Source organism: Macaca thibetana, chromosome 1, assembly GCF_024542745.1.
Source record: "Macaca thibetana thibetana isolate TM-01 chromosome 1, ASM2454274v1, whole genome shotgun sequence".
Taxonomy (NCBI): domain Eukaryota; kingdom Metazoa; phylum Chordata; class Mammalia; order Primates; family Cercopithecidae; genus Macaca; species Macaca thibetana.
The window spans coordinates 99,070,126-99,091,332 of NC_065578.1; the positions used below are offsets into that span (position 1 = coordinate 99,070,126).

Sequence of the window (21,207 nt, forward strand, 5' to 3'; positions counted from 1 at the left end):
AAGTATGCCAGATTTACATGAAGAAATGTTTGCATTTTTATACCTACTAAGGAAATGGGCAGTATTTAACAAAACTTTACCAAGTGACATACTATATGTGACCAGAGACACATATTATTCCTGAAAGTGCAGTTTTAAAACAGAAAAGTTATCATATACTTCCAAATTTATTTTAAGTTTAATACAGTTTCAATCAATATCTCTAAGGAGGTATTCTCATCCATTGCTGGTGTGGCCAATTTATATTACTAAACATGTAAAAATAATCCCAATTTTATATGAACTGTAATAAACTATGCAGATATAAATCTTATATAACATTATCAATCTCTGATTATCTCTGGATAGTGACCATTAAGAGTAACTTTTTAAATTTCATCAAGGCGTGTAGATTTTTGCTTGTTCGGTTGGTTGGTTAGTTGGTTGGTTGGTTGGTTGGTTGGTTGGTTGGTTGGTTGATTTCTCTGATTTAGTGGGGAATGTGGATAAATAAGGAATTAGTTGGGTTTTCAATTTTGTTTCTATTGGAATTTAACAAAACGATTCCAAAGTCCAACTAGAAAAATAACTATGGCTATTAATCAATACATTTTTGATAAGAGCAATAAAGGAAAACTTGAATATATCTAATTGGTAAATGATCTAAACTATGCAGTATTGGTACCAGAATCAATAGTTGGAAAACTATACAGATAACCTGCAACCAGAGCCTAATGTACAGTTTAAAAAATTAGTAAGTAATAAAAGTTTCATCCTAAGTCAATAGGAAATAATTATCTGATAAAACTTCAGATACATAGTTAAAAATTTAGAAAACCAATTACTCAGCATCTATGATGAATCAAAATAAATTCAGCTGAATTACAGTCATTTTTTAAAAGAAAATATGGATGAATAATTATTGAGTCTTAGATGATAAATAATATTAAAAACATTAAAAAATTAATAAATGTTAGTTATCATTAAAACCAGCTTAAACCTTTGTTATCTGCAGATCTTGAAATAATTAAGCAATAAAAAATAGTGTGTTTTAAATGCTTTGTTTTTAGTTCTCAACTGCTACCACCTAGACTTATTCCTTGTCTAAATACCACATTCCTTGTCTAGATGCAGTTCACTCTACAACTTTGCTAGGGATTAATCCATAATTTCACCAGTCTTTAAATATTCATTATTCACCTCTTTGCCTCTTCAAAAAATTGGGTCATTTGCCACTTTCAGTCTTCTGGTATCTTTTCACTTCATCCAAGATTCCAAGGAGGTTACTTAACAATATTTTTCTGTCATGTCTATAAATTTTTCTACCCACTGAAATGAAACCCATCAGAGACTGAAGACTAGAGCAGCTCTGTCTTTAATGCTGTATTTCCTCTTCAGCTTTGATTTCCCTTTAGACATTTTTGTTCTACCCTTTTGAGGATCAAGATTATTCTCCTTAATCAAAAATATGAAAGTAAAGTAGAAACGGAATAGTATTTTACCTCTGTCATTTTAATATTATGCTATGTATCTCAGCAGTCATCTTGTCGCCTTTATCTTTTTGTTCTTAGCATAACACACATGCGCACACACACACGCACACACACACATGCACTTTTTGTGCCCTCGGTGTTTTCATGTTTCACATCTTCACATCACCCTGAATTTTTACCTTATTTACACTATTATAAATAAGTGTCACCGTCTTATCTTTATTCTTGGTTGTGTGAACTTATTGGGAAACTCTCAGTGATAGTAAATGATTTGGTTTTATTTTTTTAAATAGTAGCTCTCTTTTCCTCTTACCTGACATCATTTTTAATTGTGTGTCCATGTTTCCATTCGTAAATTGCCCACGCCTTATGATCTGTGTTCCCTCTTGAAATTGTTGCTCCATTTTCAATAATTTTTTTAAGAATGTTTCTCAAGAATCGTTAAAACATACTTTTACTGAAATCTGGTAAACTTCTAATTATGCCCTGGATTCTTTCCTAAGGATATTGTTAGCACATCTCTTTTTTTCCAAGTTACCATTACTTGTACACCACCAACTCTGCACTGTTGGTAGTAATTACATTCAAATAAGAGGTTTCTACTAGTGTTCTTTTCGGACCCTAGGCAATGAAAATATCAGCAAAGCTAATCATGAAGTTGTAAGATTATCAGCTTCTAGCAAAATGAACCTGAAAACATTCAACTATTGTAATTCTTCAGTCATTGCTCTAACTTGCCTCTTCCAATTGTTTCAGATGGTTTAGAAAAACTACCTATACCCTTTTTCTAGTCAAGTAGTATGATGGCTTCTATTTTTCTTTACTTTTATCCTTGCCTAAATGCCCACAACCATGCTTTTCTTTTGTAGAGATAGTGAGAAGTAAAAAGAGCCCAGGACTGAGAATTAAGATCTTCTTACAAGTCTTGGCCCTGCTACTAAATACCTTTCTAAGCAAGCCACTTAACCTCTTAAGGTTTCAAACTCTTACATGTAAAATGAAGCATTTGGACTGTAGGATTAGTAGATCTCTCACAACTTACAATATCATGACTCAGTGGTTGCCCTTTGTGCTCCCCACAATCTGTTTATTTGAAATAACATGTGTTCGTTCATTGCTCCTTTCAGTTATGCAGCCAAATTCACCAAGTCCTATTATAAATAATATCAGACTGACCCAAAATAAACTTCCACATGGGTTCCCCTTCTCCTATACCCATTAAAGGTAGGTGCTTCATGGAGGCTCTCCTTAGCCTCCTTTTCTTTTCATAAAAAATGTCTCCCATTGCTCTCATCTATCCCTTTCAAAACTCCCACATCTTTATCTCTAGCTCTGATTCTTCATCTCTCTCCATACAACATTCCAACTGCCTAGCAGATAATTCCACCTATTTGGCCCAAGGTCACCTCAAACTTGGTGAATCCATCATCTTTTTTCCCAAAATCTTCCTTCTCCTGATACTCCTATTTCTATGTGTCATTCTGCTCTCCCATCAGTTTCCTAAGCATAAGAGCCTTACATTCCATTTGACACTTTCCTTTTCCTCAATGAGATGTCATCAGTTGCCAAGTCCTGACAAATCTAACTCCTTATTAACTCTGACATCCATAACCTCTGCTCCTTCTCATTCACGCTCTCATGGCCTTATGTATGAGTTGTGCAGTGGCCTAACTGATTCTCCTCTTTGTGTTCTCTCCCTTCCACAGCAACTATACAATGAGGCCATATTCAACTTCTTAAAACATGCTTTTAACTCTATGATTCTTCTTCCCCTGAAAACTTTTTATTGCTCCTTATCTCAATATGTAAATAAATTCTAAACCCTTTGTCATGCCATTCAGTATTCGCTACTGAGAATCTATCCTCATCTGGTTGTCCTTAATTTCCTGCTACTCCTTATATGGTAACTTAGATTCCAGACTTGTTGTTTTAAATAATGTCCCAGTGTGCTGGTTCCAGGCCTTTGCTCACATCAAGCCCTTGACTTGAATGCCCTTTCTCCCTACTCCCCAGCCCCACTGTAACCACCCAAAATATTCCACTCAGATGCTACTCCAAAGTTTCTCTTAATGACATCAGCTAGGAACAACCTCTCCCTGTCTCCCCTCAACCTGCATCCTTACTAGTGCCTTAGTGATAACATGTGTTACTACTAAAGTTATTATATGTTGGCTGGCGCCGTGGCTCGCGCCTGTAATCTCAACACTTTGGGAGGCCAAGGCAAGTGGATCACTTGAGGCCAGGATTTCAAGACCAGCCTGGCCAACATGGCAAAACTCCATTATCTCTACTAAAAATACAAAAATGACCCGGGCGTGGTTGGGCATGCCTGTAATCTCATCTACTCGGGAGGCTCAGGCACAAGAATCACTTGAGACCAGGAGGCAGAGGTTGCAGTGAGTTAAGATTGTGCCACTACAATCTAGCACTCCAGCCTAAATGATGGTGCAAGACTCTGTCTCAAAAAAAAAAAAAAAAAGTAAAGACAGAAAGAAAAACTATTACATGTAATAACTTTATTTCTTAGACTATAGTTACTTGCACAAATTGCTTTCTTTAGCCAAGGTGGGAGGATCACTTGAACTCAGGAGTTTGAAACCAACCTGGGCAACACAGAAAGACCTTATGTCTCTTAAAAATAAAAATAAAAAATATAGCCAGGTGTGGTGATGTGCACCCATAGTCCCAGCTACTTGAGAGGCTGAAGCAGGAGGATGATATGAGCCTGGGAAATTGAAATTTCAGTGAGCTACGATTATGCCACTGCACTCCAGCCTCTGTGACAGAGCAAGATGCTGTCTAAAAAAAAAAAAAAAAAAAAGAATGTAAACTCACATCTACCAAATAATTTTTAAACACTGCACAACTCCTAATGTCATCTTGAATATAGCATTTGCACATAAGTAGCTAAGTGTTGAATAAATCAATAATCAAACAAGAAGGCAATTCTGCCTTCTTGACAGGATTAGGCATATTAGAATTTAGCACATTGTTAATCAATAATATAACTAAAATACTTATACTCTTAAGCATTGTGCTTACTTTTTATCAAATATGTGATTGTGTTAATATCATTGGATCATATTAATGGATGGTCACAATAACTTTATAGTTGTACAAGGTGAATAAATTAATTTTCAAAATAATTAAGAGATAACCTTTTCCAGATTGAAATTTGTGGGCGTCAGTTGCTAAAATAGGCTGTCAGATGGCTAAAAATCTAGGTAAATGCCCATTGAACAAAAAGTCAAGGTAGTTGAACATTGAGAAATAAGCAACAATATGTTATTCATAATGGTTACGTTAATAACCAGTAACGTCTGATGTGCCAGGTTGCGACAGCTATCTATAGAAGTGCTCCAGGTGCTGGGGAAATTTGGGGAAGCAGATGGCATTTCACATTTATTTGCTCCATGAAAATTTGGGAAGAAATTAGCTGACGATGATAACTTTTGGTACACTAGCAACCGAGCTAGATAAACATCTTCAGGTTGACTTATAGTTTATTCTGCTATACTGAAACAAAGTTATTGTCATACTATTTTTCATTAATGCTAACAGAGTGCAGTGAAATTTGGCAAAGAAACAATAACTCTGTGCTGATGAATATCTTATGAGGAAAAAGTACACCTATCTTAAAATAGGATCGTGCCTATAAACATTATGAAATTTCCTTCCTACATACCTAGACTGATATAAGAGAGGCATTATATTACCTCTGAGTGACAAAACATTAGTATTCCTTAGCAACTCTTGTATAAGCCTGGTGTTGCCAAAATACTCCAGATGCCATGCCTCTACCCACAGATTCAATTACCTGAGTACTAACCCCAAGATGAAACTAGCACAAATGGCAAACTAGCCCAAACTGGCAATGAGCAGGAGTGGGGAGGCATTGCTGAGTTCAGCAATCCTGTCCACGACACAAAACATGCTCTTCTCTATGGGCTTTTCATGGAGAGCTAGTTGCAGCACCAGCCTCTAGGGAGCTAAAAATGTGCTCCCTGCTAATGAGAGGTCACACTCAGTGCTTGTTGTCCCAGTGCTGCCTCCTGGCCACAGTACTTCATGAAGGAGAAGAAAAAGGCAGAATTTGTGACCAGCTTGATTAACTTTCCACTCCAGGGAATGGCACAGTGAATTGGCTAGGAGTGTGGAGGCTGACTTCAGACTGCCTGGGTTCAAATCCTGGCTCTGACAATTGTCAGATGAAACTTGGATGAGTTAATTTCCCCTAAATTTCCATTTCCTCTTTGTAAATGGAAATTATCATAGTATCTCTTTGTTATGATGAGTATGAAGTAAAATGGTGCCTGAAAAATAATTACCAAAATGTTTGGCACAATGAATTTAAAATATAATTAATATTTGCTCAATAACAACCTCTAGAGATAGTGAAGAACTGACTCACAGAGGCTTCCAGAGTTTTTGTTACTAATGGCCAGATTTCATCCAAAGAAAGAAGTGGTTCTCAAGATGCATGCCTGTTGCCTAGCTATTTTTTTTCCAAAAGAAATACTTATGAAATTTTGAAAGTAAGCTGATATAGCCCGAGTCACATAGTGAGACCCTGTCTCAATAAAACATCAAAAAATTAGCCAGGCATGGTAGTGCGCGCTGTAGTCCCAGCTACTCAGGAGGCTAAGATAGGAGGATTGTTTGAGCCCAGGACATCAAGGCTACAGTGAGCCATGATTATCACTGCACTCCAGCCTGGGCAACAGAATAAGACCTTATCTCGATAATAATAATAAGCTGATGAAATCATATATTCTCCTGACATGCAAAGAGAAACACAGCATACAGTTTGAGAGCAATATGTTGCTTTTCTTCAACAAATGTACCTGAAATTATACATCAAAAAAGAGTTTTTATCTTCAAAATAGTCACATCAGGGAAGCCATGCACTTATATATCAATAATGCACTTATATCAATAACACTGCCAAATATTTTTGGATCTCCTTCTTCTAAATTACCTTTATAGCTTACTTCTTTTGGATGTCTTCATTGGCAACAAAATTTCATCCTTTGGGAGTTTTTAATTTTGAAAGCAGATTTAAAACCAACACATATTAATAAGATGGAGAGAATGTCACCTCTGATCAAAAATGAGGAAATAAAGACCTTTTTGTATGACTAGTCATATGTCTCCAACAATTCCAGAGAATCTCTAAAACATTTCAAGCTAATGAAAGCACTGTCAGATTTAATGTGTTGCTTTCTGTGTGGTTAACAAGTTATATATTTATTTATTTAATGTTATTAAATACCTCTAGAGCACTGTGACGAGCACTGTTCTAGAAACTTTTACATACATCAGCTCATTTAATGCTCACATCTTATGAAGCAGGTACTCTCAGTATCCTCATTTTACAGATGAGGTCATTGAGGCACAGAGAAGCTAAGGATTTTGTCCCGAGACACAGAGATAGTAAGTGGAGGAGGCAAAAGTCAAACCCAGGCTATCTACTTAGTATATTTGCTATATTTTCTTAAAAGTACAAGCTTTTTGTATTAGTAGTTATGCTTTCTGGGTTGTCTGAAGTAATGTAATTTAAACTTGGTGAAAGATACAATATATCTTCATGAGTTTTGTTTTACCTGAGCTAAAAAGCCTTCTTAGTGTTAAGAAGCACTATCTAAACTATTTTCCTCTATCTTCCCATAGCAGGCTATACAAGGAGGAAACAGTCCCACTTTCCAACTTCCTAGTGTTTCTAATGATCCATAGGTTGACCAGTTTTGCCACATAAGTTCTTTCACCCACAAGCTTCTCAAACCTTGGGCCAGGATCAGTCTCTCTTCTCACGATGTTTCCTCACATCTATTTCAAAACTGTCTCCTTACAATTCACTTTTTCGATTACATCACTCAGTAGGTCAATCTTGCTAGACTAATGGGGAAGAAAGAAAAGGGGAGTGAAGAAGGATGTTTAAGCCCTCTTTGAAAAGGTACCTTTTCATGTGCTTTCCCATCAGGAAAATGCTTCAAATGTCTCACTTTGCTCTCCTTTGCTTTGAAATAGGAGTTTCCAAAGCAGTTTCGCACCAATGCCAAAAAAAAATCACTAACGAGCCATTCAGACAGTGCCAACAACCCCAAGGAAACATAATTAAGCAAATTTTTAAAATAAAATATACTGGAACTTTTTTATTTCAGGATAAAAGAAAAATACAGGAAGAAATCTCACAGAAGCGTCTGAAAATAGAGGAAGACAAACTAAAGCACCAGCATTTGAAGGTAATTTATGGCTTTAATTTCATTTCAATGATTTTTGTATTCAAAAATTCTACTGGTACTCAAATTTCAATAGTAAAAAAGCTTCAGGAAAGAAAAAAAATTCTAGATAGTTTGACTAACATTGTAATAACCACAGGGGAGGCCAACAAGCTAGTAATATTTGCATATGAGAGTACTACCTTCTAGCCAACATGTGCAAAGTTGAAAACATGGTTTTATTACTTTTATTCTTTATTACTGAGTTTCCCAATTTTCTTGAGCAACCTTGAGAATTCAGCCTTGAGAATTTGGCCCTGCTCACAGTCTTGCTTAACATCCCTAGGGAGTGGATCCAGCTAGGAAGTGCCTTTTGAAATCAATGAAAGGCCAGTCGTTCCCCTGGGGGTGCAGAACAGTGTCTGGCCTCGTCAAGGATGCTTGTATCTAAAAGCTCAGTGCAATGAGTCCAATGTTGCTTGAGTATGCTTCGGGTTTTTGTTTTATTTTGTTTTGGCAGACCATGAGATCATAACCAGAAATAACTCTCCATGTTTAAAATCAGATTTTACATCTTTCACTGGGTGTGGTCATTTTGTAATTAAAGCACATTGAGTTTCAACATTTTATTACTTAGCTTAGTGACAGGATGCAAGCAACTGACAAACAGCAGCTCCTTGTGAAAAGGCCCAGGCAGGAAACTACTTATCTGGCAGGGCTGCTATCAATAGATTTAATGAATCCCCTTAATGATACAAGGCTGCACACTCACGGGGTCTACAAAGTTCAGTTAAACTTGCCGAATGCAACTGACTTCATTTTTCTAATGGAACAAGTACCTGCCTCTGAAAAGAAACATAATTTAAGATTCCAATTAGCCTCATTCTCTGGATTCTGTTTGCTTCTTTGCTTCTAAACAACTTGACATTTCCGATGTTTGATGGATAATTTCAAAGCATAGCTAGTCTGCTGCCCTTCCAATATGTCACACTGAATTTACGTGAGTAGTATACATTGTCAAGAAATGTAGTGTGTACTCCTAGAAAATCAATGAAATTAAAAAAAAAAAAAGAATGTGCCACGTTGTTCCAGTGCAATTCAAATGAAATCAACAATCAAATCTAGAAAGTTTTTTAGATAGGGCATTTCTAACTCCAAAACCAGAGGTCATTTGCTCTCCTTTCCTCTCTCTGTCTCACACACACATGCACAATTTACACACAACACACACACACAATTACACAATACACACAATCCCGATCTCCCAATGAACTACTTCCTGCTTCTGAGTAAAATGATAGCTCTCTAGCTATCCTTGAGAATGGGCAATTGCTGTCCTTGCAGAATGGGTAACCACAAAACAGTGGAGCTCACAGTAGACGAGAAGATTTAAATATCCCCTTAGTTCATTCTAGAAAGTAAGTTTCACATGAAAAGCCTGACTCACTGAAAGGTCCATTTCTGAAGTAGCACCTCATTTCAGCATGTGCCAAAAACAGTCTGGAAAGTAGTACATGATCTTCCTTATTGGTTTGCTCTCCAGAACTCAGGGGACCTCTCCTGATCCAATCCAATCAAAACATTTATCATGTTTTGGACCGCCATATACAGTTGTGCAGACCGTGTACTGCACGAAGGTACCTGAAATGATGGTGCTAAAATCCTGTCCATATTCCTTTGCCAATCATGCACTCTGGTTCAGAGATGCTTATACCTAGAGCAAAAGATTTCAATTTTCTCTGCACAAAAGTGCTATCCACTTTCCCAAGCTGTTCACTGGCCAAAACGGGTGTGTGGGGCATGGAGCAGGGCTGGGAGTTGGGGGAAATGACACATTGTCCTAATTTGGGAAATTCAAGATTAAATAAACAAGATAAATGACAGTTGTTTTAATTTAAACTACAGGATAAGTATTCTTTAATCTGGAGTAGTCAAGAAGGCACTATTGAAGGTATGGGATTCAAGTTGAGTCTTAACTGATAAGTAGAATTTGTATGGATGTATATAGGACCTTTAGTCAATAAATATTTATTAAGTACATATTATGTACAGGGTATGAAGCGAGACACTAAGAATATAAAATGAGTGAAATTTGGCCTGTATCCTTAAAATGGTAACTGATACATAAACTCACAATAACAGTTATTCTGTGATAAACACTTTATGGGAGGCATAAACTGCACAGGGCACAGAGAAGACAGAGTGGCTACTTCAGTAGAGCACATTCTTCCAAGTTTTACAGAAAATAGTTGGCTATATCAAACAGCAACGAGGCATCATTCCAAAATGGGGTTCAAAATGTGCGAAAGCATTTTTATTTTTATTTTTATTTTTTTTTATTATTTTTTTTTTTTTTGAGACGGAGTCTCACTCTGTCGCCCAGGCTGGAGTGCAGTGGCGCGATCTCGGCTCACTGCAAGCTCCGCCTCCCGGGTTCACGCCATTCTCCCGCCTCAGCCTCCCGAGTAGCTGGGACTACAGGCGCCCGCCACCGCGCCCGGCTAGTTTTTTGTATTTTTAGTAGAGACGGGGTTTCACTGTGGTCTCGATCTCCTGACCTTGTGATCCGCCCGCCTCGGCCTCCCAAAGTGCTGGGATTACAGGCTTGAGCCACCGCGCCCGGCCTTGAAAGTATTTTTAAAAACATTTCTACCATGTGTTCACCAAGTTAAGAAAGCTCTGTTCGCCTCTATAGCCTGTCTCTTACTTTCTTCATCCATTTGTCCTGGTTTTCATGACTATCCTCTCCACTTTCCGGATTGCAAACTAGTTCATTATACTTCAGCGACACACATTACACAACGTAAGCATAAACATTTACAAAGTGTTCCTCCCCTATCAGAATACACACTTTTCAAAACAGTTGTAGTAACTCACTCTGATAACTCTGATATTCTTTAGCTCCTGAACCTGATGATCACTCTCATAGTGTGCTAGCAAGGGAATTTCTGGGACACTTTTAACATCTTAATATTCAAACCATTCTGAGATTTTCTTCCTGTATGGATCTTCTTGCCTAGTAATATGATCACAGTCTCATGTTACCAGGAAACACAAAATATAGTCAATCTGAAAAATGTTTGATTTCTGTGAGTCCATTCAATTCAATCTATGAGAAACCAGATTGATTCCTACTCTACTGTAACTTCTGGGTAGATATGGAAGTGCTTCAGGAAAACCTTTTCCTATAAAAACTGCAGAAAGATCTATCGCCTGCATGTCACATATTTTCATTTAGTTCATATGGCTTTCAATTCTGAATTTCATTGTAGATTTTATTATACTCATTAGCCTCATATACTAAAGCACAAGTCTAAACTGTGACATAAAAGCAAAATAACTGTTTTGATTACTACAGTATGTATGTGATTGCATCATATATCATTTTGATTGCACATCCAAATTGGATATTTTATATTTAAGTTCAAAGAGTTCTTCACCAGGCATAAATGAAAACTTATGAAGTATGAACAAAGTTTCATAAGACCAAAATTAAAATTATTTCTAACCAGACTAAGAACCAAGAATATAGCCCCAAGTTAACCTAATCACATCACAAGAATGATTCGCTACCCTCTATTATTCAGCCTCAGAAGGCCACCCCATCTGAGTGTTTGTTGTAGAGCTATGTATGCCATTGACTGGAACTTTTCTTATAGGTGGTTTGTAAGGAGTAAAACTTACCTCTATAGGTGTTACTGTCTTCTTTCCTAAGCAGAAAATTCCATTAAATAAAAATAAATTAGAATCAAGGTAAATTATTAAAATGCTATATTCAGAGTTTCTTAGCATCTTTGACCCCAGGAGCTGAATCTTGACCAATGTTAATCCTATTTCCTGGGTCTGTGGGAAAACATTTTTGCAAACAGCTAAACAGCTATAATCAATGGTTAAGATAACACTGGGGTAAAGAATCTCTGGTCACAGAGTGGAGTAATACAAATTACTCTTATGGTATATATCGTCCACATGCAATTGCTTAAGACTCTGAAAAGGCCAACATAAATGTGACAATCAGGGGTGAAGCTGTTATTTACTTAATCTAGTGGTTTTCAAACCATGTTCTGTGTATCTATAAGCTTTCAGGCCCCCTCACCGCTTCAATTAGAGAGGTCCAGAATTCATCTGTTTTCCAAACTATAGTTCCATATAACATTTATTTGTAATGTTATAAGTTATAATGTTATATTGGCTTTTTTTAAAAGAGAAAAAGATTTAAAAGTCATTGCCTTAGTAAAAAATAACCATCCTTTGGTAATTACCTATCACAACTAAACTTAATTTTAAATGTTTTTTTTAATTCAGAGATACTTGTATCTCAATGGTATTTATTCTAGCATCCTTAAACACACACACACACACACACACACACACAAAGTTATTCTTATTTACTCTCATTTAAATTTCAATATAAGAGAAAGAAGTCCCAGAAAATAAAGTTTCCATTCTCTCCTCACGGATTTTAAATATAGTGAATCCCCAATGAATAATTAACAATGAATAACTGAACAAACAATTTATAGGGCAGATTAGATACATAATAAGAGCCCTTTCATTCCAGGAGAAAAAGAGAAACTTGAGCTCCTTGAAAATAACATGACCATATATATCTAACACTTCCTAATTGAGATGTAGGCTACATGCTAATTAAAGCCCATCCAACATTTAGAGGTCTTTTTCATTTGTTTTAGGTTTTCTTAGGTCTTTAAACTCCAGGTCCAGGAGTTTAATTTCCTCATGCAAATTCAAGAGCAGTTTTTGTTTGTTCCATCTGGTGAAACATAATTTTTTGCATGTTGTTAAAGTTGACAAAAACTCACCAACGTTTAGATAGATCAGTAAATTCTGCACTTAAGAATGTCTATAACCAGGGAGATTCTGAGAAGAAAGAAGGGGAGCTAAGTAGGCTAAACAATAAACAGCTGCCACACAGCCTAAGAATAACATTGAATATGTTTAAGGTACAACAGTGACCTTCAGTTTTGCCCACCATTCTGATTAATACCACTAAAGATTTTTTTAAAGTAGTCATGCATGCTCTTACCGGGGGGAGGTATCAAAATGGCTTCAAGAAGCTTTTGACTTTGTTAAGGACACAAGATATATACCAATCAATAACAGGTGACACTGAAGACATCATATTATGAGGTCTCATTATGACTGTGATAAACATACAGTATGGCATGGTTCTGAAGACAGAAAGTGAGGGTCAGGATGGGGCTGCCAGGAGTATGGGGGCCAGGGATCTTCATGCCGAAAGAGAGACCCAAACTAAACCTTGAAGTATAAATGGGATTTAGATGCATAAACACTGGCTTTGAATAGAGTCAAGAAGGTTACAATGATAGAAAATACCAGATTTATTCAGGCAAGTCACTGAGAGAAAATAATTCCTCTTTAACGCGTCACCTATTGAAATTCATAAGATTTGAAAGCAGTAAGAGATTTTGGAAATTATTGACCAATATAAGAATATATCTTTATGTTTCCTGACATCAGAAAAAGGCCTTGAGGGAGAAATGGCTTCTAGATGGAATCAGCAGCGGAAAAGAACAGGAAGAGATGAAGAAGCAAAATCAACAAGACCAGCACCAGATCCAGGTTCTAGAACAAAGTATCCTCAGGTATGGCCCTCACTGAGATACTCCACAACTACCTTTATTTTGACTTTGTCCCATGTTGTACATAGACATGCCATTCTCACTTTCAGGGGCATAATAAAATCTTCCATTTGAATTTCTTTTTTTTTTTTTTAAAGGCAGGCTTTCACACTGTCACCCAGGCTGGAGTGCAGTGGCACTATCTTGGTTCACTGCAACCTCTACTCCTGGGACTCAAGCGATTCTCCAGCCTCAGCCTCCTGAGTAGCTAGGACTACAGGCATCTGCCACCAATTCTCGGCTAATTTTTGTATTTTTGTGGAAACGGGGTTTCACTATGTTGCCCAGATTGGTCTGGAACTCCTGAGCTCAAAGTGATGCATCTGCCTCGGCCTCCCAATGTACTTGGATTACAGGTGTGAGCCACCACGGTCAGCCTTTAGAAATTCCATATGAATTTCTAAAAAAGACTAAGGAAACGCACCAGAAGGCCACAATAGAAATTTGACTATAAATATCACCTGAGTATAGCAACACTAGATTTCTTTTTAAATGCATATTGATGACTTACTTAGACCTCTCTGAGCCTATTTCCTGCAGAATGGTAGTAACAATGCCTACCTTTTAAAAAATATGTGTGCTAAACTACCAGCACCTACCTGGCGCATGGTAGGTACGCAAACAACAGTCCTTCTTCACAGCCCCAGCCCCTACTCTCACCTTAGGACAGGTGACAAGCCTACAGGTGTGTTTACCCTGTCCTTCCATCATATTTCTCTCAGGCCCTCCCCAGTCACAACCATTATATTTTGGAAAGAAGGTTCTATAGGAATACTCTGTTCACAGTTTCCCTCTTCTAATTCTTTGATGATTTGCTCACAGGTGTTCACCTCATTTCTCAACATCCTTTCCTGCTTAATTTGTGAGATCAGTACAGTCAGGCAACTGCTGGTGTAAGAAGTAATGTTCTAAAATTATCTTGGCTTGAAATAAGGTGATGGACATGAAAAAACCGGAAAGCTTAAATGTAAGATGGGATTATTAGTATTATCACATGCAAAAAAAACACAAAAGAAACAGATACGAGAAAAGTCAGAATCATTTTCTAACCCACACAGGGAAAACATTTAAAAGATGGAATTTCTTGTGTTATAACCATGACAACAAATTAAAGTCTACCCATCTTTGAATATAGACAACTTTCAAAACCTCATTTGCTTTAATGTATTGCCTTTAGTGAGGACTATAGAAAAGATCTGAAACACAAAAGTATTTGGTGGCTGTGCTACAACCACATTTTGTCCATACTCACTGCGTTATACAAACAGATCTCATTAGGCTTAAAACTGACAATGTGAAAAAACGCTTCCTCTCTTCAAATGATTTCCATTTTACTTGATTAATTGTAAGCACTTGTATATTTAATAGCTAAAAGCATTGACTGCTCATCCTTATCTAGATGTTTTTGAAATTAACAATTCTTAAAAGGTTATATAATTGAAATGTTTGCATTTATAAACCCCTCAGTTGTTTAGTCAAAGATTTCTAAATAGTGGATAATAAATACTTTTAAAATAACCCAATAAATCAGCTCTATGGTTTGGAAAACTCAATTCTTATCAAGGCATCCCTTAACAAGACTTTCTTACCAAGATCCCAGCATAAGTGGGTGATTACTTTCTTCATTCCTCAACACAGAACCCTTATCTCTGAAGAAGTCCTGAATTTAATCCCTGCAAACCTTTCCTACTGCACAGACACCTACTTGCTTCCCCTCAAAACCTCCTTTTAGAGTCTTTCCACATACTGAACACTTACAACTTTCTCTGCATCTGATGATAATGGAAGTGGCTACATATACTCAAACTCCATTAACAGGCTTGGGCAGCATTCTGAGTAATCCTAGTATTAACCAGGACTCTACTGATTGCTTTTAGGCCTTGCCTGAATGCTCTGAGAAGCACATAAGCTCCTAGTAGTATTGATAGTGGCTTGTCTAGTTAGAGCTCCTTCCTAACCAAAAATTAAAAAGGAGAAGGAGGAGGGAGATGAAGAGAGATATATATTTAATAAGCCATAGCATACACCAGGCACTTTACAAGTATTGTCCCATTTAATCTTCATAATCCGGCGAGGGTAAGTGTTGTTACCTTCACTTCTTTCAGAGAAGTTAAGGAATTCACACAACTAGGAAGTGGACAGTCAGGGACTGACCCATTTGACTACTCCACAGTGCCTGTAAAATGATGGCACACAGCATCCTCTGTGGACTGGAAAGGTATCTCTCTTATAGAAAATCTTTGAAGTATGTTCTGTCCCTTTGCTCTCCTTTCTCCAAAAAGCTCCAACCACACAGGATCTCCTTCTATGTCCCCCTATTCTCTTTAGTAAATTACTGATTACACGTTTGTTCATTACCCATTTCTCGCATCTCACTACAACTTTTAGATCTTCATGATGCTATGAATCCATCAATACTCCTTGTGAACACCAAATTAGTTTAGTCCTTAAATGTAAGTAATAGTAACAGTAGTGGTTCATTTTTAAAGGAACTTGTATAATTTACAAAGCGCTTGCACTTACATTAAGTCATTAAAAACAACAATCCTAGAAAGAAAGCACCAACACCTCCATTTCACAGATGAGGAAATAGGCGCAGCGAGAGAAAGTGACTTAATTAAGGTCACAGAGTCAGTAAAGGGTAGACTTAGATTTCAAAGCAAGCCAGGTTCAGTGCTCTTCAGCTGAAAAATGAAAGGAGAGCTGTAAATGTAAATACTCTAGAAATAGTAAAACACCTAACACAGACAAGTATCTCTAATAATCAGCAAACTGCTTTGTTTAAGGAATGATCCTGAAAAGATGTATTTGCAAAAAAAAAATAAAGAATTTGTTTTCTTGTGACCTATAGAGGCATGTTTATCTGCTTAAAAATATAAAAATAACAGAATGTTCCAAAGCAACACACGAAGAGAAAAAATAACTATGCCTTGTCTGTATTCAGCAACTTCCCCTACTGCCCAGCATTATAAAAACCACATTGTCAAAGCAGCTTTATCTGATAACGGAACATTTTCTCCTCAGATGTTTGTAAAGCTGCTAAAAAAAAAAAAAAAAAAAAAAAATTCAGGTGCATGTTTTTAAATTCAATCTTTCTCCTAAACAAGTACCCACAGTGCTTGAGAAGCTCTTATTACCAGCTAAATCAGTACAATTTCCTGTTAGCACTGAGTAGCAATGGAGCCAACTGATGAAGTTGAACTAGGGAGAGCCACTCACAATCCCTAAGCAGGGAAAGTAACTCAAACTTTGAATGTGATTTATCACTTGACTTACGTGCCTGCTCGAGGGTGACATTTGCCACTCTGCCAGGCCCCTCAGCTACAGGATAAGACTTTAATGGGAAGATCAAAATAGAAATATTGCTACTACCGTGGAGTCCATAGCAGGGCCAGACTTTGCCCATGAACCTTTCTTTCTTTCTACTTGCAAGGCGTTGTGAGATGAACTGAAACAGCATTGCCTCTGGCATTCAAATCCCTGTTTTGCTGACTTAGTACATAGGCTTGGCCATGTTCTTTCATTTCTTTGAGCCTCAGTTTCCCTGCCTCTAATGTGGGACAGTTACAGCCACTTCATAGGACTGCTGTGAATATAGAGTGCCTGACACATGGTAGGTGTACAAAAAATGTTAAATACTAGTCCTTACCAAAAGGTGAAATTAGAAGAACAACACTGCACGGACCTTTATCCAGGTATTTTTATTTTTTGGCCAAGTGCTCTCCTTTCTTTATGCTAGTACAAAGAGTGTTTCTCTTGGAGTAAACTGAGAAGACTAACCAATGAGTATATTTCCACTTGGAAATAATCTATGATTTTTTTTATGGTTTAAAGGCTAGAATGCTACCATAGCGGTTAATTTTTGTGGAACATTTGCTGTGGACCAGGCATTGTGCTAAACATTTCATGTATATGATTTCACTGAATTATCACCACTACCCTATTAGGTAGGTAACATTAAACAGATGAGAAAAATTGACACTTACAGAGGCTAACTCACCCTGGGTCATACAGCTAAACGTAAAGAGCCAGGATTTTAAACCTAATTAAAAGTTCTAATCATAAAAATAAAATTGCGCCTCAGATCCTGCAGAAATTTTTTACAAATGTTAAATTCTGTAAACTCTATACTTTTATAGCAATTTTTAAATTTCCAATCTATGCTATAATTTCACTTTTATGTGTACCACTTTATGTAGACATTTACCTGAATATTTAACATATTAAAGATATTCAGAGGGTACCCTGACTCACGCATAACCTTTAAGTAAAGCATATCTGCTTATTCATCCTGTCGTCTTCTCTTCCAAAGAGAGGCAACATTTCAGAAAATAAGTGGGTTTCCATGGTTTCTGTCTCTGAGTTACATTCTTAGCTTTGGAACAATATTGTGGAGTATTTTGCCTGGTGCCCTGATTAATACCTTAGGAGAAAATGTTCCCAGGGGAAGGCTATACTGAACATCTCCTTCTGAATCACTATGCTTAAACAGAGTTTCAATTTGCCTCCCAAATGAGCCCTGCTCTTACTGAGACCACTGAACCATTTACTGCCTGATTGTAGGCACAGGTGCACTGATTTTCAGTCCAAATATCCATGTGCACGAATTTATATCCTGGTTTGGAAATCTTGTCCTAACACTTTCCTTGCTCTCCTCTATTCAATAGCCCACACCCAAAATGACACCTCCAATAAGTCTCCATAGGAGGTATGCCCCCAGCAACTTGTTCACATCCTGGGTTCTTCTTTCCTATCCAGCTACCCTGCAGTTGTCCATGACCTCCCTTAGCCAAACTGCCCTGCGCCACGCTCCCATCCAGACACTGTACTTCTTGAACTGTGTCCAAAGACCTCTGACTTTAATTGGAGCACACAGAGTGCCTGACAGAAATGTCATAAGCATGAAATGTAAAAGGTTAACTGCCGAGGAGAATGATGCAAATACACTGCATTCCCTTTGGGAAGGATAAGCTACTTATGATTAAATGTTCTGTAGCACGGATTTTTTTTTAAATACTCCAAAGTGCCCTTCTGACCTTCTGCCTTCTTTTAATGAACTTTCATTTGTCCCCCAAATAGTTAGAAACTGCCTTCCGCAGATGATACAAACGGGCAAAGGTGTATGTGAAGCCTTGGATGTCTATGTGACTATGTGTCATGAGAAAAGCCAAGTAGACTGGCACAGCAGCTATAGTCACATCCCACATAACTTGAGGAAAATTCCTCCACAAAAGTAGCTGAAACCCAAGAAAATGCATTCTCCTCAATATCACATAAAGCAATAACCTACTCAATTAACTCAAAAGAGAGCAGGCAAGACTCAATTCAAAAGGGAACCAAAACATTGATGTAGAAATATAAAAGTTAAATTTTGTTGTTACTGGTTGTCATTTATCAAAGTTTAGCTTGTTATTATTTCCATCCAAGTTTAACCCCTACCTAACGCTTTTAACTATCTGTGCAGGTCAATTGTACCTTAATGAAACTAATGTTTCATCAAACACGGGTGAGGTACGCTAAGTGAAAAATATTACATTCTAGATGTTTCTGCCTTCCTACCCTAACCTGTATCTAATGCCACATAGCAGAGAGATAGATAAGCTGCTCTTTTATGACAACATAAGAAAAAGAAAAAAAAGGCGAAAAAAAACTCTACCATTTGTTTCTTATTAAATTTGCTGTTGCCTAGAGACACTGAAGAAATTATTCTAAGGTAATTACATGAGTCAAAATCATTCCAAGCATGTTTTTCACTCTCCATATTTGACTAATTGGTTTACCAGATTTGTAATATTTCATCTGTTGTTGTTTCCCAGATAGTCTGATTATTTTTAATTCAGGAGCTTCACTTTTAATTTAACAAAAAAAAAAAAAAAAAAAAAAAAGCCAAGTAAACCAAACTTAAAAGCAAAAAAGGGAAGAAGTCTACCCACTCCAACCCACCAAAACACACACACACAGGCCCCTAGTACAACACCTAGCACATAGTAGGAATACCTGTGAATACATAGCCTAATAAATGAATTAATGAGTAAAATAGATGACATATAGATGAATGTTAGTACTTAAAATACTACCTTTCTAAGAGGACCAGCTGAAGAAGCCTAGATAATGACCTGAACATTAATGAACTGAAAAGGAAAGCTTTGAAACTCTTTTAAAAATAAAAAAAGAATAAACATCCAGCTATTTTAAGTCAAGGGCAAAGTTAAATGGTAGTGGTGTCCTGGTTTTTGAAACAATTATCAATGGCATGTTTTAACTTCTCACCATTGCTTTGTTTACTTTCTCTCCATTTTCCTTTCCTCCATATGCCCTTTATTTTCCTTATCCCGACCTTTCAGCATTCATTCCTGTTCACACCTGCCAATGTCATCTATATGTTAGTAGAAATAAGGATTAAATGGTTACTGGCCCCCGCCACGATAGGCTGAAAAGTAGATTGCAATAACCTCTGAGGGTCCTCCCTCCACTCCACTTCAATTTATGTAACAACAGCTACCCTTTATGGAGCACTATTCTGAGAATGACAGTTCTCTGAGGGAAGTCTAATTAGCCTCATTTTGTACATAAGGACACTAAAGCATAGAAAGCCATCAATCTGGTAACAGTCATGCCAGGAGTCACACGTAGGTCTTTCTGACTCCAGACCCTTCCCACCAGACCTCACACTGCTTATTCTTGATTCATTCCATGAACATTATTGAGAACTTGCCATATGTAAGTCTTTGAGTCTTACAGAAAAGATTCCATACAAGCTCCCCCACAAAAAATATATTTGTGTTTTTCTCTTTTTAAATCCTTTAACTTTTCAAAATGCATTTACATTTATTATCTCATTTAAAATGGTATTCAGTGCCTTGAAATACAAATTTGATACCATTAGCCGAGTTGTCATAGATCTTTGGCTGTGCTGACATGAGTAAAGAAGAACAAAGGAGCAACTGCACAATGCAGTAAGTGGGAGGTGAATTAGTTTCAGTGATCCGTTCTCCAAGCCTTGGTCATAAAGGAAGAATGTTCAAGAGCAGCGACTCACTGTAATAGAGAAAGGATCTGTGCTGCCTGCCACCGGGCCTAGGCTTCTCCATTCTGCAGGAGAGTTTCCCGTGACTAATTTTACCAGCTCAAAAAACTTCCACACCCACCCCCTTGTGATGCACCTTTTGTCTGCCATAAGGCAAATGTCACTTTGTCCACTTAGACCACCCAAGGTTATCTGATTCTTGTTGGTTATTCGATGTTTTATTAGGATTGGAATTTATATTTGTTGATCTTCAAACAATAGAGTCCTGTTTCTTGGTATCAAATATGAACAATTAACATCAAGAAGCAAAGCAAAAATGAAGTGGATAAAAAATAGAAAATATAGTGGCTGCTCTGTAATATAGTCAGGGATAAATGTTAAGGGTTACCAAGGCACAAAGCCAGGAATTATTTCTGAAAGGAAAGAGTCACTAGCTGTCTCCATCATTGAATACTTTTTGCCATTTCATTATATAATTACAAGTAGTTTATTCATAGAAATGTTTTTCTCTACAATTTTTTTTTTAGGAAAATAAAAGAGACTTACCAGAATCATGGATAAGTATATCTTCAGTTAACTTGCCATGTCCTGGCCACAACAGTAGTTGATGGCCACTTGGGAAACTCATGACACCTGGGTACAAGTCAAATTATTACAATTATTTCACTCCTATTAAATGTTTGGCATGTACTACAAGGTCCTCCACAAGCCCTAATTAAAAAACACACACACCTCGTTTCTATCCCGCCAGAGCGTTGAGAAGCCCATAACTAACTAATCCTTCATATCACATCAACCTTGAGAATATGTTTATTTGCATTCATTTGAAA

General features: G+C 37.1%; 1 protein-coding gene across 1 annotated transcript in view; it reads left to right on the forward strand.

Moving 5' to 3' along the window:
* Positions 1-21,207, forward strand: part of PALMD (palmdelphin) — a 48,527-nt gene that overhangs the window by 8,530 nt on the left and 18,790 nt on the right. The window contains exons 2-3 of the mRNA XM_050778506.1: positions 7,634-7,714; positions 13,190-13,314. Of these exons, the coding sequence (XP_050634463.1) occupies positions 7,634-7,714; positions 13,190-13,314 (206 nt within the window). The remainder of the gene's footprint in view (positions 1-7,633; positions 7,715-13,189; positions 13,315-21,207) is intronic.